Source organism: Caretta caretta, chromosome 10 (genome assembly GCF_965140235.1).
Source record: "Caretta caretta isolate rCarCar2 chromosome 10, rCarCar1.hap1, whole genome shotgun sequence".
NCBI lineage: Eukaryota > Metazoa > Chordata > Testudines > Cheloniidae > Caretta > Caretta caretta.
Window position 1 is genome coordinate 22,802,864 of NC_134215.1, and position 24,130 is coordinate 22,826,993.

Sequence of the window (24,130 nt, forward strand, 5' to 3'; positions counted from 1 at the left end):
GTCACTTCTGAACAAGGTTACCCTCTGGGTCACAACTATGAAATCTTTCTCTTCTTACCGCATTTTGTCTTTACTGCAGATCTGTCTGCCTGCTTCATTCCTGACATTCATTTGTGCTTTTCTTAATCCCGCTCCCCCAAAACCCCCACTTCCTTTTTAATCTGCTCCTTTATTGGCTGATCTGTTTCCACTGGGAAAGCTTTTAAGAATTATTTCAACTGTTTGAATGTGGTTACTGAGATTCAGGCCATAGTTTAGTTCCATACATTTTACATTATGCAAAATCAGCACGTTCAAGTACTTGCACACTACAAACAAGCCTGGATATTGATCTGTCCCTTGTGCTCCATGAAATAAAAGCATAATGGATTCAAATGATACCTTTAAAAATAGAGCATAAGCCCTTGCATGATAAATGCTCTTTACTCTGTGTCCATACAAAAATTACAGTAGGGTACACAGGTTACATAGAACATTTGGCTTGTCCCTGAACTATCAGTTGTTGAAACACTAACCTTCATTACACTTGTCTTAATTTGTTTTAATAAACTTCTTCTCTACTGGTTCTGTTCTATTTGGCAACATATTACTCCCTCTTTTCTCCTTTCAGTTAACTTACCTGCCACCCACATCAACAAGCTGTTCCCCTGGGGCTTGCTCAGTGCATGGGGCTCTCCACCCTTTGTACTCCCCGGCACGTATTTCAGGAGAGGAGGGCAGCCTTGTCGCCCGTCTCTCGGGTTTACCTCAAGTGGGACCTACATGAGGGTGCTCCCTCCCCACCCCAGGCCCTCCGGGTCTCTGCACAGGGCCCTTGTCCCCTGAGCCCCTTGGCCATCCCACCTACACACCTTGACCAGGCAGCACAACCTGCAGCTGGTTTGCCTTTGAACCGTGCCAAGGGCACATCTATACACGCTTGAGCTCCATACTCTCTATTTCCTCACCCTTGTGTCCCCACCCAATACTAAGTGGCAGGACCTATTGCCACATATTGAGGGTGAGGAACCCCAGTGGGCCAGCCTATATTCCACCTTGGTCCCACAATATTGGAGATATTAGTTGGCAGCTCCTTCATTGAGCCAAGGCATGTACATGGCCCGGTTCACCCCTGTTCTCGATTTCTGTCCCTTTTGCGGTGTGAGGGAAACCCTGGCACACATTTACCTTGAGTGTGCCAGGTTGCAGCCCCTTTTCCGGCTCCTCCTCGACCTACTGTTGCATTTTTGGCTGCACTTCTCCCCCCACCTTCTCATATATGCACACCCTATCCGTGGCCCCACAAAGTCATGGGACCTCTTCGTCAACCTACTCCTAGCGATGGCCAAAGTGGCCATCTACAATACCAGGAACAGGATGTTGACTGAGGGGGCTCTCTGCAACTGTGGGGCCTATTTCCAATCCTCTCTCCGTTCATGCATCTGGGCAGAGTTCCTCTGGGTGGCATCTGCCACCTCCCTTGACACCTTGGAGGAGCAGTGTCCCCTCCCAGTTTCCTACTTTTGACCTTCTGACCTTCACTCCTGTCAATTTTTCTGTTGTCCCCCATAATTATTTGAGACTTGGGCTCAGTGAATCCTCCCAATAGGCTGGGAAGGGTCCTTTAGCCGTGAAACCCAACAGGACATCAGTAAGCTGTTTTTTTTTTTTAATTGTAAATTACCTTGGATAAGCAAAATCACATGAAACTAGGTTGTTTCAACAAAACCCCTTTACTGTTAAAAGCCTCCAACCTTCCTTAAACAGCATGAGTTCATTTTCTGTGGACAGTACTCAAATGGGTAAATGCTTCACAGAAGGGTGCAGTTCTATTCTTTTCACCTGTCCTGGATTTATTCAATCTGTTATATACTTACAAGAATGATAAAAAAAGAGGGCTTGAACATTTATCAACCATCTACTATGCTGAGACCAATACAAAAATTGGTCTCTGCTTTTCCTGCATTGCTGCTCACAGAGGACTAAATAGCAGCAGTGGAAAAGGATCAGGCACCTGAGCTGGCCGAAGATTCAGAGGACATTCGACTCGGTCCATGTACCCATGGGTTCACGCTTGGGAAGAGTATCTCCACAACCACAGAGGTCAGAGGTTTGGCTTATGTTTAGTAACAAAGCAAGAAAAGAAGGCTGTGGTAGGAGTTTCAGTGGTTTGAGCATTGGCCTGCTAAACCCAGGGTTGCGGGTTCAATCCTTGAGGGGGCCATTTGGGTCAAAAATTGGGGATTGGTCCTGCTTTGAGCAGGGGGTTGGACTAGATGACCTCCTGAGGTCCCTTCCAACCCTGATATTCTATGATTCACGCCGCGGCAGGGGTGCGGGAACAATATTTGTAGTGGCGGTGCTGAAAGCCATTGAACCAAACTGTAAACCCTGCATAGGATGGAACCACTTCAAGCCAGGGGAGTGCTACAGCATTCCCAGCACTCCTAGTTCCAGCACCTACGCGCCACGGCATCCGTCCACACCTCTGGTGGCGGGTCGGTCGTGTTTTAACCATTGGTAAACGGAAGAAGGCGTGTACCGCTGGGGCCGTGGGCACCGCCATAGGCCCCCGGGTTCTGCAGCGACGCACCCCACATCCAGCCCCCTGCGCGCTCCTAACGCCTTTCCCCTCCATTTCTATTGACCGAGGAGGCCTCAGTTGGGGCTGGGGGGCCCGTGCGGCTCCCTCCCCCACGATCTCTCAGCGGTTCAGTCGCAGGCTCTGCGCTTGGCTATAGGCAGGCCTCAGCCAGGCGCTCCCGCAGCGCAGGGCCGGGCCTGTGTGCGCCTACTCTGGGGGCCTTGGCTGGCGGAGCCCGGGCCGGGGCGGGCGAGGAGACGTGGCGGCGTTGGGTTCGCTCGTGCGCGGCAGCCGCCCCCAGCCGTCCCGCCCCAGGAGCCCCTGACAGGCCGGGGGTAGGGAGACGTGTGCGAGCGCGAGCGGCCCGGCCTCGCTCGTCCGCCCCTCCCCGCCCCGGGCTGGGAGGTGATGTCGTTATGCGGAGGCTCCGGCCACTCCGCTGCCCCTCGGTCCCGTGCTGCCCAGATGTCCCGGAGACCTGAGCTGCTGTGCGGAGCTGCGATCGTGCTGGGCTGCGCCCTCCTGGTCACCCTCAAAGTCACCTGCAGGTAACCGGGCCCGTGAGCTTCCCGGCCGTGGGGCGGGCCGTGGGCTTCCGGACACTGGCGTGCACTCCGGGGGCGCTGTGGGCTCCCCTGGGCGCTGGCAGGCACCCCAGGAGCCTTGTTGGGAGAATATGGGGGTGTTGAGGGCTCCCTGGGCACTGGCACGCACCCCGGGGAACCTCTCCAGGAGAAAATGGGGGGTGCCGAGGACTCCTGTGGGCACATGCACCCTGCGGGGCCTTAGTATGCAGAGTTGGGAGGCCCAGAGCTGTTCTCAGGGCACTGACCTATACCTCGAGGCCTTAAATGGAATATATTGGGATTTCTAAGCTTCCCCATTAGTACTGGTGTGCACCCAAAGGTACCTAATGGTAGGCCTGGTCATCCCTCAGATCTTGCACTGGAAGGACATTAGTGTCAACCGTGCTAGGACATTGACAGGCACCAAGGATTCCCTAATGCAGGGGTTCTCAAACATTTTCATAGCATGCTGCGTTCATTGTATCTTAATAAAGAATTGTGTTAGGAACATTCTGCCATAAAGGGGATACCAAGCAACTGCTTCTCTCCTCTGTACACCAACCTGGCTGCTTTAATGTCATTCTTCTGCTATCCACAGGGACTGAATGCATTCATTTAATCAAAATGAGTTTTAATAGCTCTGTCCCATAGGAACTGCTCTCTGAGAATAGATCAATAATCCTTGTGGTCCAGTATCCCATCTTTGACAATGACCAGTACCCCACGTTTCAGAGGAAGGTGTAAAAGCCCCCATGATGTACCATATTATACAATACTGTGGAGAGAAAGTTCAGTCCAAACCTGATTAGTACTAAGTTTGTTTAACTACTTTTGACATGTAATGGAGATTTAGATGCAATTAGTTTTGCTTCATGTTTGATCTTTGTGGTAACATGTTCCTTGTGTGTGTGCATGTAGCTTTCATCTTGCTGTGTGTGGTTAAAATTTTGTTTGGAAACTCAAAATGCAATCTCAGAACTTGCTTTGTTTTTTATTTTTTTTATGCTCTATAAATATATTTAGAAGTTTTGATCTTTCCTAGTATATCTATTTAAATATATAAACTAATGGCAGGAAGGTAATTCTATTATGCTGTTACCAGAGAAAGAAAGTGCAAAAAAGTGTTCAAATAATGTAAATGTGACTTCCATTAAAAAAATTACTTGCGTTTAAATTGGTACATGGGAAAGTTGCTGCCTTTACAGCACCAGAAACTGTAGTGTTCTATATGGAGAACAGCACAGACAGTGGCATTGTAGAGTATTCCTTACATCTCTCGCAATGTACTTAAATTTGACCTGGAGGTCTCAACCTGGACCTCTAATGTTGAGATAGTAGTTCTTCCATGTCTGTTTACTCTCTCATTTCTTTTCTAAGAAGTTGCCAGCTGGTACGAAATGTGATCATGGTTTTTATGATGAAGACGTTCAGATCAATAGACAGTGGACTGAGACTTCTAACTTCTTTTTTTACTCATAGGACAACAAACAGTCAGATGGTGACTAATTTTGCTTACTGTCTCTGAGGGTTAAAATTGCATGGGGGTAGTATATTTCATGCCCACCACTGTTACCCTGTCTCAGTTTTTTAAAAAATTCCCCTATTGGTAGGGCCCTATCAAATTCACAGCCTTGAAAAACGCGTCATGGACTGTGAAATCTGGTCTCCCACCATGAAATCTGGTCTTTTGTGTGCTTGTACCCTATATGATACAGATTTCATGGGGGAGACCAGTGTTTCTCAAATTGGGGGTTCTGACTCAAAAGGGAGTTGCAGGGCGGTTACAAGGTTATTTTAGGGGGGCTGCCCTTACTTCTGTACTGCCTTCAGAGCTGGGTGACTGGAGAGTGGTGACTGGTGGCTGGGTACTTGGCTCTGAAGGTGGTACCCCACCACCAGCAGTACAGAAGTAAGGGTGACAATACCATACCAGGCCACCCTTACTACTTCATTGCTGCCTTCAGAGCTGGTGGCCAGAGAGTGGCGGCTGGTGGCTGGGTACTTAGCTCTGAAAGCTGAGCCCCACCAGCAGCAGCGCAGAAGTAAGGTTGGCAATAACCTATCATGCCATCCTTACTTCTGTGTTACTGCTGGTGGTGGCGCTGCCTTCACAGCTGGACGGCCAGAGAGTGGCGGCTGCTGACTGAGGGCCCAGCTCTGGAGGCAGCAGCGTAGCAGTAAGGGTGGCAATACCATACCATGGCACCCTTACTTCTGTGCTACTGCTGGTGGTGGCGTTGCCTTCAGAGCTGGGCGGCCGGAGAGTGGCGGTTGGTTACTGAGGGCTCAGTTCTGTAGCCAGCAGTGCAGAATTTAGGGTGGCCATACCATACCATGCCATTCTTGCTTCTGCACTTCTGCTGGCGGTTGCTCTGCCTTCGGAGCTGGGCTCCTGGCCAGCAGCTGCCACTCTCCAGCTGCCCAGCTCTGAAGGCAGTGCCACCGTCAGCAGCACTGCAGAAGTAAGGGAAGCAGTACCACAACCCCTCCTCCCCCCCACAATAACTTTGTGACCCTCCCCCCCCAACTCCTTTTTGGGTCAGGACCCCTGGAATTACAACACTGTGAAATTTCAGATTTAAATAGCTGAAATCATGACAGTTATGATTTTTAAATTCCTATGACGATGAAATTGACCAAAATGGATCATGAATTTGGTAGGGCCCTACCTATAGGACAGTTTCTCAAGGAAGGGTGCACAGATGCCTCTTCTGATGCTTGTCATAGTGTAATGGTTCTCAGCCTTGGGGGGTCATGGTCTCAAGATAGGTCTCAAAGCTACTTTCTGGAGCTACAGGTTGTAAACATTTTTTCACAGAACTTAAACTTTCAATTCAAAATGAAAATATTTGTAGCTCTCTGGCTGCAGAGAAAACTGTTGTAAATAGCTGTAGAATTTAAATTTACTGTATAGGAAGCTGGCAGTGACACCTATATTTAAATTGTTTATCACCTTTCTTGCGACCTTTACCTTCTGAGAAGCTTTCAGACCTCCATTGTTTACAGCAGACCTTTGATGTTCACCGGGCAGATAGCCCTGTGCATACAGAAGTGCCATTTTTGTCCTTTGAAATTCTGTTAAGCTTTTGTTGAGATATAAACTATTAAAAATAACCGTTTATTTTATCTCGCCAGCTGAGGAAGACTTCGGCAGCATGCCAAAACAATAACTAAAAGCAATTATTCTAAGCCTGGCCACCACCACACTGTTCTGAAAACATCTGGGACCGTCTGGAGCTGCTGTAGCAGGGTAGAGAGAAAGAATGAGCTGGGCTTTCCTCTCCCTCTCACAACCTTAGCCCGATACATAGCTCATGTTCCTCTGTTGGGACACTACAAATAGCAGGAACCCTCCTACCTCCTTCAGGAGTAGGGTAGAAAGAGAGAGCCGAGTGGGCTCCCTCCAACGATCCCTGGACGCAGCATGTGGCTGGGGATGCCACATGGCACAACTATTTCCCCCCACAACTGTTGGTGTGAAAGGTGGAGGGAGGAGACCTCAGCTAGGCTCCCCTGGAATCAGCACCTGGACACAGCAGTCTATCCCCTTCTGAAGTCCTGAAGCTCAAGGGGTAGCAATCTGTGCTGCAGCACTGCAGGCACACCTTTCAAATCCTCTTGCTGATGCATGGTGGGGAGATTGTCACAGTTGCACATAACCTTATTTTTACTTTTATTCATTTTAAAAAATACCCAAGTGTCCCAAACCTAGGAAATCGCAAATGAAAAACTACATTAATAGAATGTTACCGAGGATGCAAAATCAAGCATTCAAAAGTTAGGAAATGTCAGATTTTTGGTTGTCTGTGCAATCTTGAATCTATTCCCTTGTGTTGAAGTTTTATGGTACAGTCTTTAATTATATCTTCACATGCTATTTTTGCCACAGGACCTTGTTTCAATCAGTGCAGCTGTTGGGTGCACAAGGGTGAATTAAAGTTGCACAGACAAGTATAAATCTGGTATTTCCTAATCTTTGAGTGCTTGACTGTGCAATTTAAATAATGTTCTTTTAATGTATTTTTGTATATATGGAATATATACTTGCTTTAGAGAGTATGCAAGTCATGAGATGTTCAGTACTAATGTAGAAATTGTACTTTAAAATATATCGTACAACAACTATTTATACTGAATATGAATGCCAACTTTGGTCATATATGGCAAACAAAGATTAAAAATGTGTTAAACATTGTGCTTGTTTTTGGACTGAAACAGGACAAAGGATTCTTGGATATGGGGTTGTTGGAGGAAAAAAAGTGGGTGGTTTTGCCATAGTGTTTCCAGCAACACAGTTCTGATCAGTACAGCTCTGCTATGGAGGTGTTAACTGCAAAAGTAGAACTACCAGCATGGTCCTCCAGTGCTGCTGCAGTGGTCATTTGGAAGTTAGGAGAAAGGCAGGGTAAAAAAGAGAGTGACAGTGGTGTCAACCTTTACATATGATTTTAAAAAAAATTCTTCAGTGTCTAGAGATGAGGGCCACATTGTGCTCGGCACTGTATAACATATACTACTCTGAAGAGTTTAAAGTCCAAGTTTAGCCTTGATCCTGGAAACACTTGTGTGCTTAACTTTACTGCCATGAGTAGTTCTGTTGAACTCAATGGGAGTACACGTGGCAGTAAAGTTAAGCATGCATGTGTTTGCAGGATTAAAGTCTTAAGTGTAAGACTATAGATATTAGGTGGATAAAACAGACCTTTAAACAAAAAGTTTAAACTGATTTTTATGGGCTGGTGTTTGCATAACAGTTCATCTAACGTTCTTCCGTATACCTCATGCTTATTATAAATGTATAATCTCGGGTTGTTCAGGTCCAACCATTCACTTACCCCCTCACATTGGTACTAGCATTTATTGTTATTCTTTTGATACTGAAATGATTGTGGATCCTGGCTCTCCTTTTCCCTCTAGTAGTTTGGAAATGGTTAAAATAGAGAACAAATAGAAGTTACTTTGCTATGTATTCAGAAGCCCATGAGGAATTAAGTTAGAGAAAATCAATATAAAAGCTGCCAGATCATAACATCCTTCATTGATTTTTTTTTTTTTTTAAATTTACTCGCTCTCCCCCACCCTCAGTTGTAGGCTGGCCAAATATTATTCCTTTGTTAGTTAAATTTTAAATTGTCTCACAGTTTAAAACCTTTCCTGCACCCCATTTGAAGAGAGCAATCTTATCAGTTAATATGTTTCATAGTAAAGACATCATCTATTTAGATTCTTATATGTGGCCATTAATCTGAATTTTGTAAAGTTCTTGTTTAGAATTCCAAAAACTTTCTTTTAAATAAAAACGTAGGATTCCCATAACTTTAAAATATTTACTGAGGATTATTACTAAATATTAAACTCCAGTAGTGTGTTCAGTACTATACAAATGAGTGAAGGGAAGAGACACAGTCCTGCCCAGAAAATTTAGGATCTGTTTCATAAAAGCAGGCAGAACCATTCATACACTTTTGACAAATTAAAGTGAGTGTAGTGCTAAAAAAACTTGACATTTTGCAGAGTAATTGTGATCATGAAAAGGGCTTTTTTATGCCTAAGTTAGTGTGTTGAGTGCAAAATAATTTTATTCCAGGGTTACTAAAATTGTGGCCTGGAGAAACAAAGAACAAGTAGGCTTAATAGTTAGCTAATAGTTGTTTTTCATCAAGATATTAGATGTGCATCCCACCTCAGGCCCTTACTATACCTTAGGGCAGGGGTGGGCAAACTATGGCCTGGGGGCTGCATCCGACCCTCCAGACGTTTTAATTTGGCTCTCAAGCTCCCACCAGGGAGTGGGGTTTGGGGCTTGCCCCACTCTGGCTCTCCAGCCAGGGAGCAGGGTAGGAGGCTTGCCCCATTCTGCCTGGCTCCCAGAAGCAGTGGCATGTCCCCCCCTCTGGCTTCTATGTGTAGGGGCAGCCAGGGGGCTCTACATGCTGCCTCTGCCCCAAGCACCACCTGCGCAGCTCCCATTGGCCAGGAACCATGGCCAATGGGAGCTGCAGGGGTGGAGCCTGCAGACAGGGCAGCGTGCAGAGCTGCCTGGCCGTGCCTTCATGTAGGAGCCGGAGGGGGGACTTGCTGTTGCTTCTGGGAGATGCTTGAGGTAAGCGCCGCGCAGAGCCTGCTACCCTTGACCCACTCCTGTGCCCCAGCCTTGTACCCCCTCTTGCCATCCGAATCCCTCGGTCCCAGACTGGAGCACCCTCTTGAACCCCAAACCCCTCATCCCCAGCCCCACCCCAGAGCCTGCACCCCCAGCTGGTGCCCTCACCCCTTCCCACACCCCAACCCCCAATTTCGTGAGTATTCATGGCCTGCCATACAATTTCCATACTCCGATGTGGCCCTCGGGCCAAAAAGTTTGCCCACCGCTGGCTTAGGGGATACCATGACTTAGGCAAGAAAGACAACTTTACAGGTGAGATTCCGATCTCATTTATGCTAGTGTAAATCTGTAGTAACTCAGTACATTTATTTTGTATTTAAGCCAATGTAAAAGATAGAGAATCTGACCCTGAGAATTCTTACAGTATAGTAAGAACCTAGGCCACAGTCCTGCAAATACTTACAAATGTGCTTCACTGTACGACCGTGAGCAGTCTGGGTACGCACAATAGTAAAGCTGAGCACATACAGTTTTTGCAGGATCAGAGCGCTATATATGAGAGTTTCTGGACAGTAGTTTGTAATGCTATTTATTCTATCAGAAAAACAACAACCTAAAACAGTGTGTTCAGTTCCACTGCTATCTCTTTTGTTATGTCTTTCTTGTGGACAGTTTCCAATAAGAGATTGCATCTTCTACCTGAGGAGATCTGCTTCCGGTAGGGAACATTCTTCTCTAGGAAAGCTAAAGCAGAAGTTAATATACCCCCAAAATAATAGGAGGACCATGAGTACTTATCACAAATAATCCTGACAGAGTGTTGATGGAAAAGAAAGATTGTTTAAAGGTGAATCCTGTTTGTTTTATCACAGATCAACTAAATCAGTTTATGAATAGACAATGGTAAATACTGTGAAATTCAGTAACTGAGAGGAGAGCTCTTGTTCAGTCATTTAAAATAAGACACTTTAATAGTATTTGCTTAAAATCTCAATTTAAAATCTCTTTAAACCCTCACTTCATTTAATTAGTGATCTGCGACAGGCAGTTAATTAAAATTGAGGATGGATCCTCAGTTATAAATCAGCATAGCTCTATTGAAGTCAGTAGAACTATGCTGATTTACATCAACTGAAGACCCAGTCCAGAGATCTTAAATTAAAAGATTTAGCTTGGTCAGCAATACCAAGAATATGGTGTTCAGATATTCAAAGTTTAACAGAAGAAGCTATTAATAAACGTCAAGATCCAACAATATGTCAATACTGAAGTAAAAATCAATTTCAGTAATAAAGTTAACCTAAGCCTTGTCAGTGTTTATGCAAGACTGCATGTATCAACTGAAACTTTAGGGTTGGTGATGGAATCTTGCAGGGTTTAAGATTTCTTCCTGGCTTTTGGGTTCTTGCTGTTCCTTCCTGTGGGCTGCAGGTACTGCTGCTTTTGCTCTGGGCATCTCTCATTCTGTAATGCTTTTCTCTCTCTTTCTTCACCGTGTGTGTTTAGTCCTCTGCTGTGGACTTAGCTTCTCTGTTGTAAATTGCAAGAGATGTGAAGGCAATTTTTAACCACTTTCTCAAAGTTAACACATATCTCAAGCGATTTTGTTCATCACTTCTTTACTGGTTTATCGCCTTATGAGCTGGACTCAGTCACTTCTTTGGCTCATACCTACGTAATAGGATTCATCAGTTCATGTCAACATTTGTAATGCTGTCTTGATTAAAAATGGCTTTTAAGATCTCTTTAAATACCTAACTTTTGTCTTCAGTCCATTTTCTAAATGTCAGTTTAGTTCCAAAAATATTTGAGTACTTGAAGGCTTTTTTGAATGAGTATAAGCATGTAGGGATTGAATCACAGCTGGTTTAAATCAGCATTGCTCTACTGAGTTATTAGTCTACTATTAAAATAGTCTCTCCAAAATGTATCTTCTTATATGAAACCATCCTTCAGGACCGTTTTTGCATCTTCCTAAGTATGGTGAGTTAGTTGCATTAGAACAGCAATTAATTCCCCAGTTAATATAAATATCTGTGCATTCAAGCAGCTTCCGAAGTTTTCAATAACAAAAGCTCTAAGCAGATGTAACATAACATTTTTGGTACTGTGCTTTTAGCTAGAGTATGTCATTTTCTACTTTATAATTCCTTAACTGTTTTAATGAGGAATGCTTGTTTTTAGAAATGAAAAACTTGCAATCAAAAGAATAACTTACAAATCATCAAGGAGAACACAAAGTAGTATAAGTATTAAGGGATAAATAGAAAAGGTTTTCCGTTTTAGTTAGAGGTATGAGCTGACAGTGAACTCTAGAGTGCTTTTTCTTATCTTTAAGATTCTGCTTGTGTGTTTCTTTTTTTAATTCTTATAAAAGTAAGGTTTGGTAAATTAATCATTGCTCAATATAAACTTTATTCTAGAATAAATCCCAAATAAGAGAAAGTGTAATCTAAATTTTAAATAGAGATTTGTCAATATAGGAGGAAGGGATGAGATTAGATTGCTTGGTTGTTTGCTTGAGAGAACAGTTTGCTATGTATTTTTACTCCATTTAAAATGGTATTTTGAGTCAAACCCAGTTCTCTTTAAGAAAGTGAATTTGTCCCGGTGGCTGTTATTTTCTTTAAATAAGATTTATGCCCAGACAGTGGTGTGTTGACAGTACCTTCACATTTAAAATGAGATGTGTCTGTTTTGCCCTGTATGAATTTTGGCCTCTTCAATGATTAGTTCTGAGTTTGCAATGAAATAAGCTATAGCAAACATTTTACAAAATACAAAGTTGTAATAAGTAAAACATATTAATTACTCCTTCAGAATACAATATAGAAGAAAGAAATACTGAACATTTAGAAGACCAGCTAAATGTAAAATAACAGCTATGTCTGTAAAAATATTACATCACAAAACTTTGACTAGTGTCTGTTCTCTTATCACCTAAGGTACAAGAGTTAAAACAGGAGGAGGCCAGGGAAGAATGCCAAATAAACCTCTTATGCTGGTTATTTCTTACGCTAAAGAGAGATGCTATTCCTCCTTTGAGAATTTAAGGATTTGTGTGTATTAGGATTCATTTTGTGCTACATTGGTTTCATGATTTGATTATTGATTGTGTTCATGCAATAATTTGTTTCTCAGTCTGTTTTTGTTAAATTATTAATATCAGTTTATACTGTTGTCAATTCCTTGATTAATTCATCTGTTCTCCATGATAACCTCAATTTGATTATTGCATTGTTTAGTGTCTTAGGGAAGTGTAGCAAATTTATTAGCTTTATATTTGCTTGTTTAGTTTCTCAAAAAATACATAAAAAGTACACAAAATTTTCTCTCAAGTGGCTGTGAGGTCCAAACAACCTATAAAGATGAGGCCCACTGACACACTCCTGAATTAACCCCCATTACCACTACGACGTAACGCACAAGAATATGTCTGATAGTGTTTATTTCTTAAAGCCTATGTTTTATGACATGTCATAGGACTAACCCAGATAATATAAATTTTTGTCATTTGGATCAATTTTGAAGATTTTTGTCATTCCATAACCTTTGCTAGGCTTCAGTAAACAAGTGTTTTGGAATGTTTACATATTTTTTGGTGCTGCATTATGTTGTCTAAGTACTTTCTTTTTCTTTCCCTTAGCCGAGCAAAAGATGTAACAATGGCAGCGAAGGTTCCAGTTAATTTCTTCTCCTCAAGATCCCCAGTCCTTGATCTTTTTCGGGGGCAACTGGACTACGCAGATTACATTCGCCAAGATTCTGAAGTTGTACTGTATTTTTTCTATGCCCCATGGTGTGGACAGTCCATTGCAGCAAGGGAAGAAATTGAACAAGTGGCAAGCAGATTGGCAGACCAGGTAATTCCAGTAAAGATGTTGATTAAAAAATGGCTTAGTTGGCCTTCATTCATTTCCAATCTCTGCCTTTCTCTGAGCATCCCATGGGAAGTCAGCGGGACCTAGATGCTTATGTTTAGCCTGTCCTCTTAATTTTTAAATTAAATGCAGAAAATCCCTGGTCCCCATTCTCTCACATATGTTTTATTCCCACTTCTAGGAGGGAAACTGTGTGAATTTCAACTAATAGAATTTTCTCATAATTCTTGAAACGGGACCGGGGGTTGCCTTTGTGCAGAAGCGGCAGCTCCTAACCTCCCAAACACTTGAATCCTATGGAATCCAGAGTTCCCTCTGTCTTTACACTGCTACTCAGCTTCTGGACACTTCATGCCTTCAGCTGTCCTAAAACTCCTATCAGTGGGTTTCATGCCACAGCATAGGAAATGAGTGCAAATTACTGCAGACTTAGGGCTTTGTCTACACTAGCACATTTTTTGGCAAAACTTTCGTTGGCTGGGATGTGAAAAAAAAAAACACCCCACTGACCAACATAAGTTTCACCAACAAAAGCGCTGGTGTGGATAGTGTTATGTTGGCGGGAGACGCTCTCTTGCAGACATAGCTACCGCCACTTGTTGGGGGTGGTTTAATTATGTCGGCATAGATCGACTACACAGAAGAGCTTACAGTGGCACAGCTGAAGCGGTACAGCTGTGCTGCTGTAAGGTCTGTAGTGTAGAACTGGTAATGGGCTCAGGTTCTCCTTAATTTTGGGGGGAAGGGTGGGAGCGTGCTCTGGACTTTTTCTGAAGGGTTTTAATAATCTGCGTGTGACTGAAACAGTCTCCCAAGTGCATATTTTTCTAGAGGCAACCTCTGTGCCTTCAAGATGGTGGAGAGAGAGTGTGGTTCTTCTATCCCCTAGAGAAGTCGCGAAGGAGGTTTCATTATGAGGAAGGGATTTTGGACATATGTTCAATCTTTCAATATACGAGATCCAAGAGGTGAATTTTTCCTGAAATGAATATCATATGAAAAGAGGTGGTTTAAAATGGAAACATTGTTTAACCTTAACTATAGTGAACAGAAACAGGTAAACATGATGAGGGCCTGGTCAGCTTGACTGAAAACCAACCAGTGATTGTGTTGGTTATATGCATAACACCTTTTAATACATACTAATGTCTTCTTCTGTATGCTTACCTTCCAGTTGAGTGCTGTTTCTTCTACTTTTTTTAAAGTTTAATTATTACTTTTCTACTCTGCTCAGAATGGTCTAGAAATAAGTCACCATTTCTAAATTTACTTAAATATCAATACCTAAAATCCAGTTCCATCTTGCTTTGGATCATTCCCTTTCTGTCTTTCCAAACAACAAGAAATAGTTGATTCTTTTTTTTTAAAGAGTATATTTCACCTTTTTGGAAACTTCAATTGGTACTCCTCTGAATCTTTGAACAATACGGTGCTTGTTTTGTTCATTGCTGAGCTCTTTGCTGTGCACTGTGAGATACTGCATGTGAAATTGTGAGCAGAGTATACAGAAGAAGTAGTGCAGCAGAAACCTGGATTCTTTAGAAGAGCTCAGTCCACAATGTTTTTAACATAGGTTTGCATTATGTGGTGGTGGGAGGCAGAGAGAGAACTTCTGCCAGGCAGGAGGTGCCCCAGACTATGTATTTATAAAATCCTGTTGAGGGTCTTTTAACACTTATTGCTGCTCCTGTTCCTATCCCTTAACAGTGAGGCATTCATTGTTCGTGCGATTTCAGCTCTATTTTTATGTTTTGCCTTTGTATTATTTAAACAAAATTAGAGAGGTGAAATCATATAACAATCAATTGCTACACTGTCTGTGTTTCAGAGGGTATATTCCCAATCAGTGGGTGGGGATTTACAGATGCAATTCCAGTTAGTTGCATAAATTGTCTATACATTGTTTGGACAGTAGTCCATTGCATGTGCATTTTATATAGCAGCTGTGTATAGCACCTGTGTTAATCAGTGCAATTATTGGATTTGCCTTTTTTTTAGAAGGTCAGGTTGTTTGACACAGTTATAGAAGTAAAAAACTAGAGCATAGCATTTTTCAGAAAAGAAACAAAGTCACATACCACATCTATCTTGGATTTTGGTAATTATGTTTGAAATTTTTATTTGATAGTTAATTATTATTGTTAATCATTTATTGCAGTAGTGCTTAAAGACCTATCAATGACGTAACGTACAAACACTCTGTGAACAGTTGTTGCCCTGAAGAGCTTACAATCTAACTAGACAAAACAAAGACAGTGTGGTAGAAGGGGTATAACAACAGAGGGAACATGAGATGGCAACAAATGTTATGTCAGTTTCTTGATTTTTTTTTGTTTTTGTTTTAATTTTGCTTATGGATTTAGTTAGGAGAGGATAAGATAAATGGAAAGAAAAGTGAAGAGAGAGGGGACATTGAAGGGAGAGGTGGAGGGGAATAGAAAAGAGGGTAAGAGGGGAAATTGTGGTGTGACCCTGAGATGAAGAGATTTTGGAGGGCAGGGGAGAAAGAGGCTTGCAGCAAACAGCCAGTCAGCACAGGCTAGAGCAAGTCATTTTGATGTGTTTTGTACCTTTTGTCTGTTCTGCAGGTGCTGTTTGTGGCAGTTAACTGCTGGTGGAACCAGGGGAAATGCAGGAAACAGAAACATTTCTTTTATTTTCCTGTGATATATTTGTACCATCGGAGGTAAGAGTTTCACAAATGCGATTTATCTGCATTTTAGATTGCTGGTAGACAGAATATCATAAAAATATCAAGGATGCGGTTTGTAATACATTGGTGTGTCAGAGGGGCTGCGAGCTGAAGTTCATCCCTGTGCAGAGGCCCAGCAGAAAACCTGTGAACTAGTTACACCGCCACAGGGTCTGAATGGGACTTAAGTGATTCATAGGCCTTGTGCTGCCCTTTGGTCATAGCTGAATTTCACCTCTTGTGAATAGTCACTTAGGCTAAAGCCTGTCCATTGTTTTGTCCTTAAGCAAAATTCCCATTGACTTCAGTGGGAGGTTTGCCTCAGATGAGGATTCAAGAATTTGGACCTATATCATTTTGTTTTATTTTTAATATTTCCTGCTTGCTTTGGGGGTGGGTAGCATCATTTGGTCTCAATTCAGGAAAGCACCCCTACTGAGGACAGCACTTACGTGCTTAAGTCCCACTAAAGTCAGTGGGGTTTAAGCATGTACTTAATTAAGCAGATGCTTAGGTCTTTTTCTGAACTGGGGCCTCTACCAGTGTTATGCAGTGAAAGTTTGGCATCCTTAGTGTCCCTTTACATCTTTTCTTTTTTGATTTTTGTCTGAACTTGAAAATAAGGCACTGAGCATAACACTGAGCATGTTGCCTGACACTAGTCTCAGTGGAGGCAGGTGCTGTGCAGTCTCCCACATCTATTTCTACCTGTGCGCCTTAGTCTTGCACTGTGGCTCCCCGTCTTTTCCAGTCCAGCATTTCTCCCTTGAGTAGTCAACTAATCATGTAAACTGTACAACATTGTTTTATTTGCGCATGTTTACTAATGCTTCAATTCTCAACTCATTTTATGTAGATGAGGGGAGAATGCTGAAATTTGCTGACAAGCCCTGAATTTCAGCTGACTACATACACAGGTTGCACTGAAATAACTTAAAACGGTATAAGAACTGATTTAGTTAAATTAGTGCAAACTCTGAAATCGACACACATCATTGATTGATCTTGAGTCTGTAAATTTATCAGTACAAACTAAATCAATATAAGCCAGGTTTAAATTGATATGAGGGTCCACGTAGAAAGTTGCACCAAAATAATAAAAGGTTTCAGTTACAACTGATTTAGTTATTTCCTTTTGTTTGTATTTACCAGCCCTCAGATAGTTACATGTTAAGCTCTACAGCATATTTTCTCCACAGTATGATTTGGATTAGTGTGGTCTTTGTACTTAGGAGGGTGCAAAATTAATTAGTGTAGCAGATTTTTGCTTAGACTCTTCATTTTATGTATAAGTGTGTGTTTAAAAATAAAATTCCCAAACAAACAACACACACCACTTTACAGGTCATTATAGATTAGTGTGCTTGAATTGCTTATGCTGTGTGGATGGACTCCTCTACCTCTCCCAAGGTGTTGAACTTCTAAAATTGTATGTTGTGCATGCAGAGTAATATTTTTCCATCAATTTTTCTGACCTATGCATTACATAATAATGTTCCTGTGTGCTGATATCATGCATGTTGCTAATAATCCCAAGAGCTGTAATAATATCAGTTGACATGATCTGGTGGACTGCCTCTGGAACAATTCAATCTGTATGAATACATGGTATCTTTTAATGCAGAGTAATATTTTTCTTATAATGTTATATATATTACATATAATTATGTGCAAAACTACATCAAGGTTCTAAGTGACTCCCACAGAGGGAATGCAACTGGGAGAGTTAAGACTACACTTTATGCTTTTAAGTACTACACCTAACTTTCTTTTGACTGATTTATTTCATTGTTCAGTGTGATGTTAAATCTAATCAGATGGCAGTTAACAGAGTGCCACTTGTGAAAGCCTACTTCATTCTTGCATCATTTGTGTGATGGAGTAGCAGTATTTGCACCTGTCTAGTTTAATTCTTTGTTGTTTTCTTTTTTAATCCTCAAGGATTTTTTAAATCTGTATTTTTTGCTGTCATGTGTGTCTATTGAGGTGTATTGACAAAGCAGAATGGCCTATTGCTCCACATTCTAATTAGGCCATTTTGTAAATTTTTGCCTATCTTTTATCAACTTTTTTTTTTAATAAGACTCGTAGATTGTCTTAATTCCCAGATCCTTACTATCACACACAATCATAGGCTCTTTATCGGAGTCTCTGTTATTTCAGTAAGTAAATTCTGAATAGGTCTCACTTCTAGTCCCTTAACACTGATACTCTATCAGCTACAGAATTTACTCTTAATCAGCACTAGGAACATCCTCTGCTCTCTAGGGACTGAGCATGGTGTCTGTGTATTACTCCCAGCCAGGGACTCCATTGTTAATTTAGTGTTTGCAGCTTAACCTTCATCTTAATGTATTATTATTTTTTTGGTACTAGTTTTGGACCAATTGAATACAAAGGCCCTATGAGTGCTGTTTATATTGAAAAGTTTGTTCGCCGGGTGATGACACCACTACTCTACATCTCGTCTCGATCAAAATTACTAGATTTCCTCTCATATTATGAGGTACTTGTCTCTCTTGTCTAGTTTTACCATTTGTGGTTCTGAAAGGGTTTGATTTGTTTCAGGATTAAATCTGACCTTCTCCAAATCACTAGGTTTTTTCAGGGTCTCAGAAACCTGCAGTGCATCTCAAGTGTTCTTACAAGTATAACACGTGAAATAACAGACCAAAAATACCAGTTCCTAATACACTGACTACATATTTCCTGCATTATATGAATTTCAGTGTTTCCCTAGTTTATGATTATTAATTTGTATTAAAGTAGTGTCTAGAGACTACAATTAAGAATGTGATTCCTCTGTATGAGGTGTTGTATAGTCTTTGCCCCAAAGAGTTTACAGTTTAAGTTTAGATTGCAGTCAAAGGATGAATAATAGAATTAATGTTTAAAATAGAAGTCAAAGTAATATTACAAATTTCTAATAAATGAGAATATCAGTCAAGTAAAAGCTCACATTAAATCAAATGAATAACTGGCTTCTAGAGACAAACGAATTCTTCACTACTTGATAATCTATATTTGTTTATAGTATAACTTCACACTTTTAATCCACATCAGGGGGTGTTGCATTGTGTTTGACTAGCTTTCAGGTTCTGGTGTTTACTTACACTGTGACAGTGCCCAAAATGTGGTAGGTTGCTTTCCAAACGCACATTAAAACATGGTCCCTGCTTTGAAGAGTGTGCAGTCTAAAAAGACATACAAATGAAGGCCAGGGAAAAGAGATACTATATGCAAGCAAAGTTGTCTGGGTGATGATTTGCACATGTCATTTTAGTTGCTTTTTTTTGTTTCTGTATATGGGAAGATTGTGGGAGAGACAAGAGGATTGATAAATAGAGCATGGATTTGATGTACATAGGAGGCCTGATGGACAGCAGGGAAGTCTGAGACTAAGTGTGGGGAGGAAGAGGAAAATGGAGATGGGAAAATAGCGAGTGGGGTAGTTTTGATGGCGTGGGGAGTGTGGTGGCCAGAAAGTAAGGTCCTAATGCAAAGGAGGTTTCGTTAGAGAGAAGCAAGAGCAAAAAACAGTCAACAAAATGTGAAATTTGACTAGTTCAAATTTGAGGTTTCCAATGAGGTCAGGAAGCAGTGGGGTGAGAAGTCCCTGCTGATGCTACTGTTACTCCTCTGAAGAATTCTGGAGTGCCTCTGACTAATGTGGAGCCCCCATATGTTTGTTGTATGTGCTGCTGCAAAATGGGAGCTGCTGAGCGCCCCTCTTTATTGCAGCTGCCACCCTAGTCTCTCTTGCTCCCAGCAGGATGCAGGCCTTGACTAATAAAAGGCTCCTTGTCCCTGCTGTCCATCGTTGTCTCAGCAGACACTTGGGGCATGGCTTAATCTTTTGGTCATGCTGCCTGTCTTCCCTCACTACCAGCCCACCATTATGGTCCGTGGATTACAGTAAAAGTTAGGGCTACATTCTCTTCTCAGTCCATAGTGGAATGTTATAGGGAAGTTTTGCACAGAGATCAAGGATGGCATGTGGCTTTTATGTAGTAAGTAAACTTTTAGTTATCATTATTTCTATTTGTTCAATTCCTTATTGTCACATGTGGTGCCATTCAGTGGGAAAATATACTCCCCTTATAGGATTATGGCTTCTTCTGCCCTTTGATTATCTTCTTTCCCCATGCTCCTTTTTTTCCAGTTTTTCCCTTTTTCTTTGTGTGTTTCCTCTGGCCTTCCCTCTGTATTTTCTTCTCTGCAGCAACATTTTTCCACACTATTTGGGTTTGCTCCCACAGATGGTCAACAATGAAATGTTTAATGTGGACAGTAACATTTCATTGAGTTTTAGCACTTGTCTCAATGAAATCAGTGGGTGGTGGGGATTCACAACCGTCATCCTCATTTTTTTCAAGTAGTCCATCAATTGAGGTGGACATCATAGCATCTGTTACACTTGATTCATGTTTGGAAGATTTTCTTCACAACCAAGAGGGCAAGAGTGTTTTTTTTTTTTTTTTTAAATTAAATCTTAGATTATTAATGTGCCACTGGTTTAAAGTTTCAGATTTCAGTACCATCAAAATAAGGATCAAATCCAGTCAGAATTCCTTTAATCACATCAAGTAGTCTCTTAACAGTTGAATGCCTTATCCCTTATTCAGGCCAGACGCTAACCGAAGTTAATAAAAGATTGTCCTACATAGTGAATATGAGAACAGCCCCGAAGAGTACTTGGAAGACCATGACATCAGTGTATATTGTACATACAGTATGGGTTAGAGGGAGGAGAAAATAATGTGGACTAGTACTTTAAACAAGCAGATCTCCAAAATGACAAGTTTTGAAAGTGGTACCTCTCGTGCATAATTTCTTTGATATGGCTCTTTACTATGCCATTATGTCTGTACAACCGAATAACATACCTTCCAAGATGTGATAATGTACTCTGGTTGGGTCTTGCTGTCTCTGAAAACAGTTCTCAAAGCAGAAAGGTATGGATTAAAAGTGAAACAGTGATGCATGGAAGTAAGTGTGTGTGTATATTCTGGGAAAGATAGTTTTGCCGGAGTCACTTACATCTACAAAAGGAATTAAATTTAGAGTTCAACCTAACCCTCTTTCCTTAACTCACTCTGTTGTACTTAGGTCTTTCAGGGGAGTGCCACAAGGCTGGATGAAGCTATATATATTGTCTGTTCAGTGTTGCAATACTTCTTTCTCTAGATGCTATGGGGTGAGTTTGTGATTGCTTGAGGATTGCCTTTTTTTTTTTTTTTTGCCTGAATTTCCTTGTTTTATTCATTTAAATCCAACTTTTTATACATTTAATTTATTGTAGTCATGTGGTTTAACACAGTGGCTCTCAATCTTTACAGACTACTGTACCCCTTCTAGGAGTCTGATTTGTCTCATGTACCCCCAAGTGTCATCTCATTTAAAAACTACTTGCTTACAAAATCAGACATAAAAATACAAAAGTGTCACAGTACACTATTACTGAAAAATTGCTTACTTTCTCATTTTACCATGTAATTATAAAAAAAATCCACTGGAATATAAATACAGTACTTACATTTCAGCGTATAGTATATAGAGCAGTATAAACAAGTCATTGTATGAAAATTTAGTTTGTACTGATTTCGCTAGTGCTTTTTTATATAGCATGTTGTAAAACGAGGCAAATATTTAGATGAGTTGATGTAGCCCTGGAAGACCTCTGCATACCCCCAGGAGTACGTGTACCGCTGGTTGAGAACCACTGGTTTACCATAGCTCATCTAATACTAAGGGCAAGAAGACTTCATGATTTAACAGTCTTTTTACAATGTAGTAGCATCAGAAATGGATAGAGATTGTGAGTTGATCTAGTGCTAGTGTAACCTACACACCTTCTGGGTGTGGTGTTCTGTCCCATCTAGTGGCACCGAGACCACTTACAGAAATAAAATGAATCTGTCAGCTGTTAAACTGAGTCTGTTACACTAGCTGCTATGCATACTAGCAAAAGCTTTCCTTTTTTTTTTGTCTGAGACACCTTCCTTTTTGGTTAATGAAAGTGCTGTAGTACATTCTTGAGGTCTGTTGTCACAACTATATAACTAGCAGTTTTTCACATCATGACATATTTAAAATGAAGTTTCAGAGTAGCAGCCGTGTTAGTCTGTATTCGCAAAAAGAAAAGGAGTACTTGTGGCACCTTAGAGACTAACCAATTTATTTGAGCATAAGCTTTCATGAGCTACAGCTCACTTCATTGGGTGCAAAATGAAGTGAACCTGTCAGTAGTATGTATTACTAAGGTAGATGAAGCAGTTACACTTCTTAATCAGTTGAGTAGCTATGAAATTACACAGGTTTGCATGAAAGAAATGCAACTCTGTTTGTGATGCTTGATTCTTCTTTTGCTTTCTGAGGGTACAACTGGCAACTTTGCCTTTCTGGGTGAGGGCATCCAACATAGTCTTAAGAATACCTCTAAATTGGTAAGGTTTGATAGACGTATGTAATTATCTTTCTAAAAACAAAATGGGCCCTTGAGTTCTAGGATACTGACAGATGCTCTTAAAATTGGGCTGTATTTAAAAATATCACTTATTCTATTGAGATAACATTTGTGATTGTTTCTCTGAAACATAAAAGCAGCCTCAGGTAGCCATTGCTTATATCAAAATGCTAGGTTGTACAAAATGTGCTCTAAAGTTTAGACAAGTACAGTTGTCAAATACTTTAGGTCGAGAACAATTTTCTGTTTTGCAGTCTGATATGTGTAAGAAAGAACCTGTATGCTATAAGATTGATGCACGGGGAAGGATCTTCAGCTGGATGAGTTGAAAGAATGTTATATCTTCAAAACAAAGCATGATGCAACTTGAAACACCAGGCAAACAAAGACTTTTGGTTTCAGAGTGGTAGTCATGTTAGTGTGTATCAGCAAAAACAATGAGGAGTACTTGTGGCACCTTAGAGACTAACCAATTTATTTGGACATAAGCTTTCATGGGCTAAAATCCATCTGATGAAGTGGGTTTTAGCTCATGAAAACTTATTCCCAAATAAATTTTAGTTTCTAAGGTGCACAAGTACTCCTTGTTTTTTTTTAAAGACTTTTGGATTACTTCTGATTCATGGTACCTGGAGATGTCCTGAGGAAGAGCCCAAAGCCTGAGAAGGACAGTGAATAGGAGGAGGGTCTATGGGGTGTCTAGATCCCATACTGTTTAAGGGATTATACATCAGGAAATAAAGCCCTCATCTTGTAAAGGGATTGCTAAAAGCAGATCCATATGTTGACATGAATTCCTTTGCAGAATCTAAGTTTGTGATTCATGTGTTGGTCTAAATGGCAGCCACTGCAAGGCATGCAAGTTGGGCATAAGATATTTTCTAATGGTCGCCTCTGGTATCAGACATGTTATGTCATTTTGCACTGGCTGCAAGACATAGGGTTGCATTGTGACAGCCCAGAACAGGGGGAATTGCAGTAGTTAAACTGAAATGACAAAGCCGTGGGTGGCATTGGTGAAACTGAACTTTGGTGGCAAATTCTTTTTTCTTTTCTGACAGATACGTTAGTTGCACTTCATGAAGGCTTATTTTCCTTTTAAAAGGACAAACTGCTGTTTTTGAGCTCCAGTAATTGTGCAAACACAGATTCTTATTTGTCTTTCTCCTTTTTTGAACTTTTTATTTACAGTTTTTGCAGTAAAAATGATAATGCCACAGTGAGAAATGTGCACTGATATTGGCAGACATAGTCTATATAAATGAATGGGGCTATTCTTTTAACTTTTAAAAGGTGATTATCTTGACTTTTGATTGTGATGGCTGAAAAATTGGGAGTCGTCTTTATAGATAATACATATATCCTCCTCTTTTTTTATTTAAAGAAGAAAAAAGCTTTTTTTCCCTTCTCTCTTCTTTAATTTTTTTAGGGCTAATATTGTTCTAACCTTTTAAATTCATGCATAGCAGTGTTGCTTTGTGTTTTGAGCAAAGAAGTGATAGTCAGGAGTTACCTACATCTATCCCTGTTTCTGCGCCTGATTTACTGTGTGACGCTGGGCAACTCTTTTCCTCAGTTTTGTCATTTTGAAATGAATAGTAATTTTTACCTACCTCCTGATGGCTTCTGGGATTTAATTAATGTATGTAAGGTACTTTGCTATCCTCCAGTGGAAGAAGCCATAAGAAATACAAGGTATTCTTTTTAAAATAATTATATTTAGCTGTTAAACATCATTTATATTTTTAGTGCACATTCAAACTCTTTTCTCTCCCACTTTCAAAACTCTTCTATGTCCTTGCAAAGTCAGCAATGTTTATTTTACATCTGGCACATTCTGTTTTTATAGAACAGTC

General features: G+C 41.1%; 1 protein-coding gene across 2 annotated transcripts in view; it reads left to right on the forward strand.

The window, feature by feature from the left end:
• Positions 1-2,556: 2,556 nt before the first annotated feature.
• TXNDC11 (thioredoxin domain containing 11) overlaps positions 2,557-24,130 on the forward strand; it is a 101,544-nt gene continuing 79,970 nt past the window's right edge. Inside the window, exons 1-4 of one of the 2 annotated variants that reach the window (XM_048868063.2) lie at positions 2,557-3,111; positions 12,882-13,098; positions 15,705-15,802; positions 18,185-18,314. In XM_048868063.2, the coding sequence (XP_048724020.1) occupies positions 2,972-3,111; positions 12,882-13,098; positions 15,705-15,802; positions 18,185-18,314 (585 nt within the window). In that variant the 5' untranslated portion in view covers positions 2,557-2,971. Of the gene's footprint in view, positions 3,112-12,881; positions 13,099-15,704; positions 15,803-18,184; positions 18,315-24,130 lie in introns of those variants that run through there. The other variant, XM_048868064.2, reaches the window with a different exon arrangement.